The sequence below is a fragment of the Eurosta solidaginis genome, chromosome 3 (assembly GCF_040869045.1).
Source record: "Eurosta solidaginis isolate ZX-2024a chromosome 3, ASM4086904v1, whole genome shotgun sequence".
Classification (NCBI taxonomy): Eukaryota; Metazoa; Arthropoda; class Insecta; order Diptera; family Tephritidae; genus Eurosta; species Eurosta solidaginis.
In genome coordinates, this window is record NC_090321.1 from 158,151,214 (window position 1) to 158,167,688 (window position 16,475).

Here is a 16,475-nt window from a genome sequence, read left to right on the forward strand (position 1 = left end):
CAAAATTTGATAAAGGTCTGTCACCATTGGAATTGCGAAATACCATCTACATATGTTCAAAATCTGTATACGATTTTCCCCAACATTTGTGTTGCTTTACGTATCTTTTGCACTATACCTATCACTGTAGCTAGTGCAGAACGTTCTTTCAGCGTCCTTGCAAGAAAACACTTTCATAGATCGTGGTAATCTCAAGAGCGAGTTTCAGGACGTGCCACGCTCTGTGTTAAATCCGTTTTGGCAACACAGTTAAATTTTGATAATATTATAAAAAATTTTGCAGCGAAAAAAGCAAGAAAAGCCACTCCTTGATATCCGAACCTTCTATATTAAATAATTAAAATTTATAATCACCATTATATTTATCAGAAATGTGCTAAAATGATACCAAATAACTAGAAAAGATTATTTGAAACAATATGTGGCTGTTAAAAGAGAATTTAATTTCTACGTTACAATAAAATTGTATAAATAGTAAATATTCTGCGTTAATTTTTTTTTCAGCTCTTAGTCCAAAAATCATTTAGTTGATGTGACAAACATTTTTTTTTTATATAATCCATCAATAATGATTCATGAATGAGACGTCATTAATTCAAATTAATGAAATGTATTAGTGCATTTTTTATAGGGGGCCCGTAAGTTGTTTAGTCCCGGGCCCGGATTTTCTCTCTACGGCCCTGAGCGGGACATACGTTGCTCCTTTTTTTCATACGGCAGCAAAGTCTCTTATTCGTCGTATGTGCTATGTTTAATAAAATATGTTATAGCAGACCATAGCAACATCCAACAATTTTATATTTTACAACGAATGCAACACTCATACAAGCGAAAAATCTTTCTATTCCTCCATTGCCATACCTACCTGTCAAATAATAGCTGACAGGGAGAATGGCTGTCGCGAATGGCCAGAGAATAGAAGAATAAAAAAAAGAAAGGCTTAAATTTCTGCTCAAATGCAAGAGCTACGGCATCACACCACCACACTTACAAGGTAAAATTAGATTCTTAGCAAACTCCTTTAAACACCAGTCCACCCGAACCCAACTACAAAAATTGGAAACCGGTTTTCTACTAAAAATATTAAACCTAGAAATTAAAGAAACTAATATAAACATTAAAATAATTGAAGACAAATTAAAATACGTAACAAATACACTAAAATATAAATTAAATGAACACGAATATCATAATATTGTAGAAAAACAAAAACATTTTACAAAATACTTCATCAACGCCACGGAAAGAACACACCTAAAGAAGATCCAAACACAGATAACAAAAAACATCGACAAATTTGGCATACGATGCAACGAGGACTGGTTCATTAATAAAACGAATATCGACGTACCTCAAGAAAGCTGCTTATTACTCTCGCTTGGCACAAAGTTTGCATTACCGGTCACAAAAGATAATTTTTCTCCAATACATCTTATCGCGCAGCTGGAACAGTGTTTACATGAGATCGAAGATGAAAAAAGTAAGGGTGCAATAAGAAGCAGTATAACTGAAAAAATCACTAGCTACCAAAGACGAAGGCACCAGAACCCCAAAGATAAGCTAATTATGAGAACTTTCGAAGACACAAAGAAGTTTTTACGTCAACACAAGGACAAAATAGTACTGACACAGGCGGATAAAGGAAACAAAACGGTATTAATGAATAAAATCGAGTACGAGGAAAAAATGACAGACTTACTAAGCGACAGGAAAGTCTACAAAATAATTAGGAACAACTAATGAGGAAAAACAATACCATCGTTAACGAGCTATACAAAGAAAATAAAATTAATGTAAGAGAAAAATTTCAACTATCATGTACTGCGGCTGTCGCGCCCAGATTAAAGATAACATGCCACTGCGACCGATCTCATCATCTACGAAAGTACCGTGCTATAGGTTAGCTAAACATACCGGTGCCATACTGAATAACTTAATATCTGATGACTACAATGTAAAAAAAGCGTTCCAATTAAAAGAAAGATTGAAAAATATTAATATTGACGATGACGAAATACTTATATCATTTGACGTAATTTCACTTTTTACAAACATTCCCACACACATAGCAATACATACTACAATGAAACAATGGACGCAGTTGGAAAGACATACAAATATTTCAAAGAAACAATTCCAAACCATACTTGAATTTTGCCTGCGAGAAAACAATTATTTCATGTACAATTCAAAACTGTATCAACAAACCTACGGGATGCCAATGGGAAATCCACTATCGCCAACTATAGCGGATATAGTACTAGACAAAATTCTTGACGACAGCATAGCTCAATTGAAGAAAAAGGACATATAAATCAAATACATCAACAAGTATGTAGATGATGTATTCGCAATAATCAAATCTAAGGACGCGGAAGAAATATTAAACACATTAAATTCTCAACTCACTAGTATAAAATTCACGATTGAAACGGAAAAAGACAACAAATTAGCCTTCCTAGATGTAGAAGTGAGTAGACAAAATAAAAATTTACTAATGAATTGGTACGCAAAATCTATTGCTTCGGGACGATTAATAAATTACCACTCAAACAATCCATGGAAACAAAAGTCAACACAACAACAAATTTAACAAGAAAAGTAATATTACTTAGCAATGAAGATTTCTTGACGGATAACATTAAACAGATAAAGAAAATTCTATTTAAAAATAGCTATCCAAGTTCCCTTACGGATAGACTCATCCAAAATACGGTGAACAGAGTTCACCAAAAAGATAACAACACACAACAAGATAATACGAACAAGAAATATATCGGCGTAAATTACATCCCGGGCCTTACAGAAAATGAAATATTACATAAAACTATAAATAACAAAACATTAATTACGCGCATAAACCAAATAACACGCTCAAAAAAATTTTCACTAGAATAAAAGACCCAATTACAAAAGAAGAACAAACAGATGTTGTTTACAAAATAACTTGCAATGGTAACGAAAACGAAAAAGGTAACAAATGTTACATCGGTACAACAAAACGGCAACTAGGTATAAGAATTAATGAACATAATAAAGATGCAGAAAACAAAAAAACGTCGACCGGTCTAGCACAACACCTTACAAAGAGCAAACACGTAGCGGATTTCACAAATGTTAAAATTTTAGACATTGAACGGAGAGAGAAAACGAGAATGACGCCGGAAAGTATACGCATTCAACAACAACTACAAAACGCGATGAACTTCAAAGAAGATTTTCACAACATAAGCATCACCTACTCAGCTGTTATACAGAGATGCAAGAGAATGTAAAAAATAAACAAATGTCATTTTAATGTACCTACATATGTTAATAATGTTGTGCAAAAGTTATATTAGTACCAGAAATAAATAATTATTATTGTTAATATTAATGTAAGTAGTTAAATAAGTGTTAAGTGATGTGCCAGTTTTATATTTATTGTTATATATCCTAAAATAAAGTTTAATATATTTAATTTTATATACTTAACATTAAACAGATATACCCTGTTTTAATTTATGGCCACAAATGCTCATTTTAGAAAACCGAAGAAAGGTTTGTTTTTTGCTCGTCGTGATTAAATTGAAGTGCCATGAATCGCCCATTTGTGTTTCAAATCAGCTTTTCTTTTAATTGTGTATACAGAGAGTCAGACTACATATTGACTTTAATTTCTAAAATCTAGTTATTAGATAAAATATGAGCAGCCAGTTAAGAAAGAATTTTAAAATACGTAAATAATGCAACATACCAGTCGTTTACAAAAATCGAACAGCGATTGAACAGGTGATCGACGTTGTTTACTATTGTGAACGTTTTTTTTTCAAACATTCGCCGCTTGTATGAATTCACAATGATCATGTATATTATTTTTTTGTTCCTTTATCATGGAGCGAATGTCAGAGAGATAAAAATCATTGTAAACTCACCAAGTAACAGACTAATAACTAACAGCTGATCGCTCAAAATTACACACACACACATCACTAATGGCCATATTACGAAAATCTTTAAAGAAATTCCAGTTAAATTTTTAAACAGACAATAACTGTAGATAATTGTTGAAAATATAGCACTTAGGACACCTTATTTGTAGTAACTAAGAGAAAATATTTGCTTATATTCAGGTATTCAGTTATTTCTTCAACATTTATCTTCAATATTGATACGAAGATTGAAAGTATATTGATGCAATGCGACTCTGATCTTCCTGCTGTTCTTCATTTCACCCCATTCAACTAACTGCCTTCTTTTACTGCCTTCCATTCTATTTGCAACATAACCTCAATTTAAGTTGCCAAACTATGTATATAGTAAACAATGTGAAAAATTAGCTTTGAATGGAAGGAATGTCATATCAACTGGCATAAGCATAAGCAAATTATTGTTGATTCTGTTGGTAAAAACATTGAACTAAGCGGACATAGGCTAATGGTAGACGTTCAATCTGACAACCCGAGTTCGATTATCAGCTCGGGAGAGCATAATTTCTAATTTGAAAATTCAAATATATCTGACGAGATGTTGGGCAGGGTCTCAAAATAGCTAATACAATTAGGCAATTCATAAGGTCTCCTGTTCGCCGCATGTGCTATACTTTAATCAAATTTTGTATCGGAAACTATGGAAAAAACTAAATATTAAAATTTTACATGAACGAGCCACTCCTACGAATTTCCCAAATAGGTAGTTTAATAAAGAATACCTATATTGTGCAATACGTATCACATAAACCAAACATGCATCGTAACGTTAAGTTTCACGTTAAGCAAGAAATTTCAATCGTTTCCATTGAGACACTTGCGAATGTTATTATTAAAGCAGCTATGGAATCGTTACATATGTACGATCACGGATCAACAACTATTTTTACTCAAGCGATAAACATTAGGCTATCCAACAATTTAAAAAAAAACAATAATATATTATGGATCTAGTGGGTACGCATTGTCCCAAGTTTACATATTTCATTAATCCGAAAGACCATTTCGGAGTTATAGTGATTTTGAAAACTGCATTCGATCGCGGATCATATGATGCGATTCGGCCCCTATTTTCAAAATAAATTTCTTTTCCTTTTTAACCGAAACAAAAAGATGACGTTAATGTTAAAACGTTAATAATAACGCTAAACTTTATGACGAAGTGTGCTATAAAGCCAGAGCACGCGTTCGGTTGTGTGTGAGTGAAATTAAGTTTCGGGGAATCTTCTCTTACCGTTTATAAGTTTAAACGATGTGAGTACTACAAAGACACAATCTCAAGAAAACGGTTGTGTGAAAAGTTTCTGAATACACCGCAGGCTTACGTGGTTCAAACTGCAAACAATATATTTCATACCATCCAGTTATTAAACATAAACTACGGATCGGGCCTTGCTCATGAAACTTAACAAAGACTTCGCAAGTTTGTAATTCAACTGATCGCCGTCTAATATTGGCTCACGACCACAAAAAATCTTGGATATATTTTCGAAGCCTATAACCAACGAACTCTTTAGGAGTTGGGGTTGGTTATTCAGGCCACCCTTGCTGCGAATAGTGCAAAAAAATGCTCGAATACATCCTTATTTACCCTGTTGGTCAATAAATATTCCACGTCTGAAATTTTAGTTGAATACTGGGCCCGTATTACGTTTTACGATCAGTGACTGGAAACAATTTTAACTCAAACGATAACTATGCGCATGTTCAACTATTTCTAAAAATTATAATAAGGTATGGATCCAAAGAGTACTATTTGTCTCTAGTTCACATATGTATTTCATTAATCCGATCCACCATTTCAGAGCTATTGTGATTTAAAAAATGAGTTTCGATCACGGATCGTAAAACGTAATACGAGCCCTGGTAAAGCATTACGAATGCATTATTGCTCATGAGAATGTCCTTCTGAAAATGCTGCAGTTTCTTTTTTCCCGGAATAATTGGGTAGCGCATGAACTCGTTCATTTTGTCCAATATCTGCAGATGGGTGAAAAGAGCTATTCCGAATGATTCCTCTAATTTTGTTAAAATTTATAAATTGTGTATATTACATACTAAAATAATATACTTTTGCAGATACCCACAGTTGTTTATGGTTGAATTGAAAACGAAAAACCAATCGTTGACAAGTTGGAGGAAGTCAGCTGTTTCAATTGCCTATCAGGTATCGTGGCCTAAGGAGTAGTATCGCGCTTTAGCGTTTGCAAAATTATTTGAAAATAACTGTGCGCAAGTTGTACTTTTGTCGTGCTTTTAATGCGCGCATAGCAAAATTATTATTAAAATACCTATTCCTTTCATCGGCATGTCTGATCCGAACGTATGTTTCGACAAATCGTCGAAGCGCATAGGCCATTGGTTGATAACCAGCGCCCACAACATTGGTGAAAAAAATCCGCCCTGCGGCTTACCTCTGTTTACAGATTTTGTTGTCCCGCATATGCCCTAATGCGACGTGATCATTCTCCAGCTTAACATGTAGCCGATCCAGTTTGTTAAGGCCGGATGAACCCGGTTAAATCGATAATTGTGACTTTACTTGGACTTAACTGAGACGAGAACCTTCAGTTAGCATTGAGAAAAAACTAATTTCGATTACTTATAGATAAGTGACTGACTGAAGGTAGTGAAAACGCTGTTATAAGAAAGCAAAGTCCATATTATTTTCGACCAGATTTTTTTGCGAATCGAATCGAAAAAATCGATTCTCCAAAAAAATCTAATCAAATGTAGCTCTAGTAACCGCGGTACTATTGTTTGTACTGTTATGGCGACGAAATATGTTAATATTGGACGAAGGAGCTGAAATGGAAGCAATTAAATTTTTAGAGCACACAAATTATAAAAATTTAAACTTCAAAATTAAATCTAAGGTATTAGGGAAAAAGTTGTGCTTCAAGTTATACAGAATTACTAATGAACTCATACATCTGTACATACATGCATTAGGTTCAGGAAAATTTACGGCGATTAAACGGAGAATTGGTTGATAGAAGTTTTAAGTAAGGATTGATTTATCCCAAACGTATGCATGCAGATGTACGTTAAACGCAGTTTCATATCTTCTATTTGTTTTTAGATTACGACATATTTTGGAATACGAAAATTTGAAATATGCTGAGGAAATAGCCTTGGTCATGAAGGCACGAACAGAGGAAGCAGCTAGAAAACGCCACGAATATTTTGGCATACAAAGAATGGAACGGGGAATAGAAATTGCTAATTTCTTGGAACTTAAGAAACTGCAAAGAGAAATGTGATTATATTGACCATATTTACCTTTTATATACTTACTATATTTAACAAATGCTGAATATTTGCAGGGAAAACTGTGAAGAAACCAGACACAAACAAAGCAAAGCATTGCTCCTAGAGACCAAACAAGCACAACTCTATCAAGTAAAGGAGAAAGAGTTAATGCGTCAGAAAGAAAGAGATATTGAAGCAATGTGGGAGGAAGTTACTCGCAGATACAATGAAGAAATGGTATAGTACATTTCACTTATAAAATTAGGTTGACTCATTAAACCTTAGGTTGACTCAATGCCTTATAAAGTTTGTAACATGCCAACCTAATAAAACCGCACTGCGTTTTTTTAGCGCACGCAAACAACCGGCGTTTTTTGCCCGAACCCAAATAAGCATGCGTTGCGACAATGTAAAGCATGTGTGCAAACGTCAAATCTAAATGTCACGCAGAACAAAAATTGGAAATCGAGTTAGGTTTTCACGCAGCAAATTCAATTTCGGTTGCTCTCATACAAGGCGAATTCATTACAGGTGGTGTTATGCCATCAGCTGATTGCTTCTTCTTGATAACTTTCCATACAAAGCCTTGTACAACAAAATGTCAGTTAATCGAAATCTATGAAAATTTTCTTTTGACTTGACATTCATCTGTACGGCGAATTGATTGAATTCGCTTTGCCACCACCTGGTATAGATTCGCCTTGCTCTCATACAAGTTGTATGTGCATGAGACATTTTTGACAGAAAATGACTTGCGTGCGTTTATATTAGGTTGGCATGTAAACGTATAAATTTTTCTACTGCGTAAACGAACTGTAAAATTTTGTATGAAAAATCATTCACACAATTTGTATCAATGAGCCGTTTTTTTGAAAGTGGCATAAGTCATTTCCAACTCATGGTCTTAAATGCATTGTTATTTTTGAACGAATGCATATATAGATGGTTCTACAATTATGAAATAATAATAAGAATTGTAGGAGAGATACAAACAAATTACCACTGAACCTAAACGACATGAAATGACTTATGCCACTTTCGAAATAAACGGCTCAAATATACGCGCACATTTCATCGTGTGAACGCGGTAAACTCAAAGGAATGCAAGCTTGCAGACAGAACAGCCGTCATTTTCATCAGAAATCTCCATCATCAGTCAGTCGTATACAAGAATGTTCTTGAAAAGACGCTTTAGTTTTGATTTTTCACTTAAACTTGGCATTTTTTAATTTTTGTAATAATCACAATTTTTTTGACATTAATATAGCCGATAGACAATTAAGTTCATCAAGAATAGATACGTTCCAATGACGCGTGAACCAGATACGGATAGAAATTTAACATCCAAATCAACAACAACGTTGTGATCCTGATATTTATCTCAATTTCTGATCCGTGTAGCAGTTCTGTTCGTTTCGTTTTCTGTAGTAGATTTTTGTCAGCTAACCACTTTTGAGTTGGTAGCACTCATGGCTTAACTTGGCTCATCTCATCTCATGATGAAATGAATATTCAGGTACTCTCATCCCGTTTACGTTTTCCCTTATTCTGACAAGTTCGGCATGCATAATTTAGAGGGTTGTCTACCATACATAACTGCCTTTGAATTCTACTACGATCGGAGTAGATTTTACTATACGTTTAGAAATATAATAACTATGTAAGCCGCTACCAGAATTTTTCAAGGAAAAAAGAAATATAAATTTTTCTAAAAGTTAATTACATCTGTGTGTGAGTTATCTCTTCGTTGCTTTGTATGTATGTGGGTAAATGATGATTAATGTGTTTATGTAGCTTGCCTTAATGTTGTTGTGCCTTTATTTAATAACCTTAGGGATGTGAGTATCAATTAGTGATGCTAATATTATTGTATTATCGCGCAGCCTTGTAAAACTAATAAACACACAAAACAAACAACAACAGCATTTCAAGTGTACAGCTGGGTATGTAACGTTCGGTTTCACCCGAACTTAGACTTCCCTACTTGTTTACACTATCATTGAACTCTCAACCACGTTTTAAATGTCAGGTATCTTGCTTATGGGAAAGTTGCATAAAAAACGATTCCTAAAATTCCATGTTTCGTATGAATTATCTAATTATCTTAATTAACTTAAAAAAAAAAAAAATAAAACTAAAAACCCTGCCCCATCCCGAACAATAGGGTCCGTATCAGTCCGTATTGCGATCAGTGCAAGGCGAATTCATACCAGGTGGTGGCAAAGCGAATTCAACCAATTCGACGTGCAGAAGAATGTCAAGTCAAAAGAAATTTTAATTGATTTCGATCAACTGATATATTAAAGTACAAGGCGCTGTATGGAAAATAATCAAGAAGAAGCAATCAGCTGTGGAGATAACAACACCTGGTAATTCGCCTTGGATCAGTAAAGTAGAGTAGATTAATGACCGGTTTTTGAGTGCGAGTTTAAACTCCAATTAAAGTTTACTTGAGTTTAACCACTTTGTTCGATAACATAAAATTTTGCTGCTCATCTCAGGTTAAGCGGCCAAATTCGCAGAGTTAAACTCTAGTCAAGTTTAACTGTAGTTTAAACTCGCACTGAAAAACCAGGCCTAAAGGTTCCAAACATATTTCGTATCCATCACGTCTAGTTTTCCAGGTACATGCCAATTTTTATTTCTACTACCTTCACTATAAGCGTAAAAGAAACAGTGTCTGTTTTCGATGTAATGTACTTTTTGATAATAATTAGTTATAAATAATTATTTGTGTTATTTTGTTTTATTTAGTAACAGTTTCTGTTCGACATCTTTGTACATACATATTTATTTGAAAATTCAGTGAATACTAGAATAAGTGGTCGTCGGAACTGCTCAAATGCACCAAATAAGTTTCATAAGTCAACGCGATTTGCCGTACCAGCTTTATGGCGTGATCCTATGTAGAAATCATTTTAATGATTTCTACTTTCGCATGACTGACTTACATGGTTTCACAAAGAAAATCAAGCGCAACATCAGGTATCCCGATGTTCCTTCAATGTCGAAACCAGTACTTCACAATGAAGAGTTGCCGCCCCTTTTACCGCACTCCGAAAATAAAATTGAGATTTCTGAAGAGCCAGATTTGCCATGTGAAGTAGAATATAATGACGGAAGCAGCGAAGAGCCTGAGTTTTTACCTTCAATGCATTCATTAACTTTTTATAGCATACATAACTAAGCTTTTGGGGCCGTTCAAGTATTACGTAAGCAGATTTATTACAATTATTTACCCGCCATCCCCCTTGTCGTTGATAATAAGCAAAGCGCGTACCCCTCCCCCACATGCTTACGTAAAAATTTTTCAATTAATGTGTTGTTTTTTTTTTAATATTATAATTATAATTTTAAAATAACAAATTATATTTAGGATATAAATTAGATTTACTGATTCAATATAGAGTAAGGAACAAAAATATTATAATCTTACGAGCATAACAAACTAATTAAATTTTTGGTAAACATATTGAATTCAAATTAACAGTCTTCAGTCTATGAAACCCGAATCCACGATTCTAAGTTTTCGATTACATTGGATTGCTGCTCAGTGTTGTGAATCTGCTCATTTTCATGAGATTTTGGAATGTCTACGTCATTCTAATCAAGCCATTCAACATCATGGTGCTCTAAGTTTTGAATATTGCACATCAGTTCATTAGCACGACGAGCAGCGGCTCTTACAGGTCTAACTTTCCTATCAGTGTGCATGTTTACTTTTTTATGGATATTTTCAATGTGACGACTGACGGAAGCATGATAAAAACCACACGTTTTGCATGCACGACTTGATAGCCTCAATTTTACCGTGGGACAAAAATAAGCGTAGGGCATTTGCAGAAAATCTTTGAGTGAGGCACTTAAGCCTAGAGCTAAATTGACTGGAAGATTAAGAAATTGCCCTCCTTCATCTAAAACGAAGTCATCAACTGTTTGTTTTACTTTTACAGGTGCTGGAAGAAACCTGTTGTCTACTAATTTAAAAAGACCACTTCTTGGACGACAGCATTCAGTATTTCTACATGTTACAGTTTGAAGCAAGGATTGGCTTTCACGTACATGTTCTGAATATCACTTAATGTATGGAAAATCGGAAAGATCTTGATCAACTCCCTCAACATACTTTATAGCCATCAATTACCATTGAACTCCATACTTCAGCTAATACATTTCCTGCAAATTCGAAATTAGATTTCTATAGTGTTCATCAATAGTAACGCCACGTTCATCCAAATGAGACCCAAAATGGTCATAAGACAATATTAAACCAGCCAGTCCCCGACTGAAAGGAGCCATCCTGCGATCTATTCGGTTATATACACTTCTTCCAGGAGCATTGGTAGCTAAAAAAATCCCCATTACTTTTTGATAACGCGGATTTTTATCAGAGCCTTCATTAACCGTCATGAGTACCACTGGTTTTACTAGTCCATGTTCAGGTTTAGCTAATGGTCGAAACTCTTCAAGCTCGAGAAGCGTCTCGAAATCCTGAGCATGAGCATTAGCTGTAGATGAACTATGCTTTCCACTTCGAAAAGCGATGTATGTTGGGCCAGACTATCCAACGGCTTGCTGATGTCCTAGTATACTGGAAGTGATTTTGATACCAGCATAAACAGATGGTACTAATTTACGACGCTCAGCGATTACCCAATCGTGATCAGGCAATTTGATTATATATTCCATGTGCATTAGAAGAGGTGCTTCCTTATTTGCCGCAGTTACGCCAATAGGGACTCCAGCTTTATCATCTTGTGATATGAAAAATACTTGATCTGGTCCAAGAATGGATGCTATGCTCTCTGAATAATGGATTGATGTTTCAGCGAACTTGCTATCTAAGTAGCTCTTGCGGTGATCAGTTTGAGCCCGAATGAGCTTAACAGGGACTGTCGATACATATCTTCGTCCCTCTGCAGAATTAGATTTTCTGGGAATTAAACGAAGATATGTCCCACTGCGACTAATGTCAAATCCCATTTCACGTAATTCTTGTATGAGTTCATCAATAGTTTTTACGCTGCGAATATTTTCCGTTCGTGTTCGATCTCTGCTGCACTCCCAAATAAAGCTATATCTGCTATTTGTTTCAATAGTAATGGTTGATTGCTTTCAAGATTAGGACGCCCCACTGAATTCCTCAGAGATGGTCTTTTTTATTTCTGGATTTTCATTACAAATATCTTCTAACTTTCTTTTCATACCATTCTGGGCAACGGCATTTTGAACCTTCCTGTTTAAAGCCTGTTTTGCTGATTTCATTTCCTCGTGCAACTTAATGATCTGTTTATCAACTTGAGCACGGCGTGGCATAGTATCTCTCGCAGAATACAAAGCATTTAGATTTTTTTCGAGTAGAGCAATCCTATTTTTCAAAGCTTCCTGAGAAGGTTTTTCTCTCTGTTTCTCTGCGTTTTCATTATTTTCGCTTTGCTGTTGTGATTCATTACTGGGTTTTATTTTATCTTTCTGTTTTTTAATATTTGAAGGTGGCTGTATAATTTATCATTTTTCTGCAGGTTTACAGGTAGTCGTTGCCTAAAAATAAAAACTTTCTATGGGGTCTGCTAAAGATTCTCTTTTTAAAATACATAAATACAAAGTATGTAATAAAAAACTGTATTTAAAGATTATATAAAGCGCTATGGCTTGAATAACTATAGGTATTAATCTGTAAAGTCGGGTGTAAAAACCTCTTGGGGCTTCGATAGCTCTTTAATGAGTTCCCAAGGGGTTTTTGCGCTCGTTGAAAAAAGATAAAAAAGGAAAAGAACACACCGCAGATTAAATTCAAGAATTTAACAATTTAATTATTTGCACTTCAAAGCTAACTCACAATATATAATTCAAAAGCTAATTCACAATTTAATTAATTATATGTAGGTTAAGTTATGCAAGCGAAAGGAAAATCTTACCTATAACAGGGCTGATGGCTGCAGTGATCACGGAGGTTTCCAAAAAAAAAAGTGAAAGAGTTTCTTTCTTATAAAACACGTTCAGCCCTCAATTCCGTCGAAAAGCGGTTTTGAGGGATAATTGAACGAAAGTAAGTTAAATTGGAAAGTTAAATTGGAAAGTCGCGCACCAACACATACACATACGTCTGCACGGATATATATAGCCGTTGGTGTTAGTGCGCGAAAGTAGATAGAAGCAAACACAGATAGTTTACATTAGGCTGGGTCACTATTGGCCGTGCTCATTCTTGGGTTTAGCTTGATGGCCTAAACATGCCGGCCCCCCTTGCTAGAAGCAACATCGGTAGACTCCTGCAGCCATCTTCCCTGATCAACTTAATACTAACTAATATATATAAATGAACAAAATTCATGGATGTCCCAATAAGGGCAGCGGCATGGCGGTATTTTGCTTGACACAGTAATTAGTATTTCGGTTCCATCCGTAAATCGTGGAGCTGTAGTAAAGAAAAAATAAGCGTTAGGAAACAGTACGTGGTTGAGTTCAATTTTTTGCACCTCTTCTCACACGAATGGGACGTGAAGCTAGCTCGAATGTTGGGGAAGATTTAGGAGCGGCATGCCCCAGACAAGAGCCAGCCAAATATACTGCTATGCGCTAAAAAGGGCCAAACGTAGATGTCAATGTGCCCGGCAGTATCAGCTCCGGATATATATCGGCTCCCAACACGAGTCGAACCGGACTTGACACAAAACATGTTGGATCGGCGAGCTTCATATGGGTATACGGTGTCGCGACCGAGGGGTCGAAATTCGCGCTTGGACTCACACGGACGTAGTTGGGAACGATCGTAGCGTGAATCGTGAGCCTACGGTTCTGCCCATGTTTACCCCTTATTCGCAAGAGGCACCCTTGTTGTGATCCGTAGTTTTCCTCGTCGAGCCAGGTCGCGTGAAATTATCGCGTATCAGGTGCAATCGCCCTCGCGCCTCGATTTTGATCACGGCAGTTGGCGATATTGATGTAAAGGGCCGAAGTGCTACGATCTCCCGCGTGATTTGCCCCGTTCTGAAGCCCGCTGGTAGTCGTCGAGAGTATCGTTCAAGCTGGGCCTGCGAACCTATTCTCTCCAACTCGTATCCTTGACGGGGGCGGAAAGTCCGGGATTCCGCTCCTCGTGCGTGTTGACGCCGGTTCGGGCTGCGGAAAGTCCGTGATTCCTCTACTCCCTTGTGACGATCTGAGCCCCGCTTCCTCGCTCTTTGATGACGTTGGTATGTAATTGATGGGCGGAAAGTCCGTGATTCCGCTCCATCTTTGCGGTGTTCGTGTGCGAGTGGGGGCCGAAACTTCCTTGGTTCCACCTTCCTACTGGTGGCCGGGCGGAAAGGCCGTGATTCCGCTCCGGCTTCGTCCAACTCTCCTTCTTCTAGCTCGCGTGGCCCGCTGTCAGTTCCTATTTCTGATGCTTCAAGAGACAGAATGTGTTCGTCTTCGCTATCCATCTGAACGCTCCATGGCCTGGTATCAACTTCCTGGGGCTCCGGATTGTCGAAGCTCTGGTGCAACGTGGTGTGATGGTCCCCTTGGCACTGGTGACAACGTCCTTTGCTCGTGCATTCGGCGGTGCGGTGTGCTACTGATAGGCAGTTGCCGTAGTATCGTCCTAATTCGGCTTCCCTTTGCGTTTCCTCGGGCGATTTGGCTCGGTAGGCCGGGCATAACCGGATCGGGTGTCGCTTGTCGCACAGGTGGCATGGTTTCGGGTACCGCTGGGCCATGCGTTCCGCCCTCCTGCGTAGAGTCGTATACCGGGTCATACTGGACCTGAAAAGGGGTAATTGTCATTGGTCAGGGTTTAGAAGTTGAGGAGATTTCATCATGCTGGGAGTTGGGTGTTGAGAAGATATTCACAAGAGGTTGGCAACAAGCTACAATTACTTACGCAGTTAGCTGCACAGGAGCCTTGATTTTGTGTTTTTTTTTTTTTTTTTTTTTTTTTAAACACAAATTCGATATACAACGTGGTTTTTATGTAAATTATCTTTATGTCTACGCGATTTGTTTAAAAAGGCAATTACTTCTCTATGACAGTGCGCTTCGTGTGCGATCTGACTGATTTGGCTTTACGTGTGGCCACGCGGTAAGCTTTTGGCCGGTTGTCAGTATTTTGCCGACAGATGGCGCATGGGGGTAACTTTTGTGGAACGTATTTGGTTGTGTGGCTAATTAATCATTTTAAAGCAGCAATCGAGGATGCCGAACGTGCCAAAGAAAACAGAGGTAAGTTTTATTTATTCCTTAATCTGAGATAACCATTGATTGAAATTCTCTTATTTTTCATTTGTTTTCTATAGATTGTGAAGCCAGTACCACGAGTTGGACGGGGGAAGGGAGCTGCGGAGCCTGCACGACGGGCAGGGACACCTGACGGTCGGAGTCGGCGCACGTGCCCAGGCAAGGTTCTGGTGCCGGCTTTCTCGGATTGGGGGATTTTTCTTCGGGATCCGACTCCACTGGACCTATCGCGTTGTCCCGTGGCCTTTGAGTTCTTTCAGGCGATGACTGATTGCACCCAGGTGGTGCGAAAGATATTGGGGGGCATTCGGGAGGCGCTTGGTCTAGATTTTTTTGGTGACATGGTGATGGAAGAGCGGATCCTGAAGAACTATTTCTTCGAATACTATACTCGCCCGGAGAACCGGCACTGGTTGCCTTTGATTGTAAAGTCGGGTCATATTTGTGTAAAACGGCGGCTACTTGGCCTGCCGCCGTCCTCGGGGGGGGGGGGGGGGGGGGGGGGGGGGTGGGGGGGGGGCATCGGTTGAGGCGATCCGCCCATATACGCCGCTACATCTGACTATACATTTCCGCCCCTAAGTTTATATTTGTATAGTGTAATATTGTAAAGTGTGATAAATACATTGTACATTAACCCCACTATAAGAAATCAGGTGTATTTGATCTGGGTGGTAGTAGGATATTTTGGAGAATATCATTTTTTTCGGGTTATAAATTTCCCTTTTTTCGCCTCAAAAGGGGTTAAGTCATCATCCCCCCGAGTGGGAGCATTTTAATAACCTTTGTTAAAATCCGTAAAACACGGCCCAAAAAAGAAGACGGAAAGGGGGAAAAAAATGTGATTGCGTTTTTCCCGATTTTGCGCCGCCTTAGCATCTGGCAACACCATATTGATTTTGTAGTGTACATTGTGTTATTGTAAGAGTGGATTGTATTACCCTTCAATGAATTTCCTGTCATTGATGAGAAAAAACGAGGTACGCATCAATTGAAATTTTTATACACATTATTAATTTTCTTTTCTTTCTTTTT

General features: G+C 37.3%; 2 protein-coding genes across 8 annotated transcripts in view; both read left to right on the forward strand.

Moving 5' to 3' along the window:
• LOC137244464 (zinc finger protein hangover-like) overlaps window positions 1-16,475 on the forward strand; it is a 242,577-nt gene that overhangs the window by 152,306 nt on the left and 73,796 nt on the right. The window contains exon 1 of one of the 7 annotated variants that reach the window (XM_067773471.1): window positions 16,394-16,420. The exons of the other annotated variants lie outside the window; for them this stretch is intronic. The gene's annotated coding sequence lies outside the window, so the exon portion shown is untranslated. Of the gene's footprint in view, window positions 1-16,393; window positions 16,421-16,475 lie in introns of those variants that run through there. 7 annotated transcript variants of the gene reach the window in all.
• LOC137244470 (cilia- and flagella-associated protein 53-like) overlaps window positions 6,210-16,475 on the forward strand; it is a 131,460-nt gene continuing 121,194 nt past the window's right edge. The window contains exons 1-4 of the mRNA XM_067773492.1: window positions 6,210-6,844; window positions 6,921-6,973; window positions 7,051-7,227; window positions 7,295-7,457. Of these exons, the coding sequence (XP_067629593.1) occupies window positions 6,752-6,844; window positions 6,921-6,973; window positions 7,051-7,227; window positions 7,295-7,457 (486 nt within the window). The 5' untranslated portion in view covers window positions 6,210-6,751. The remainder of the gene's footprint in view (window positions 6,845-6,920; window positions 6,974-7,050; window positions 7,228-7,294; window positions 7,458-16,475) is intronic.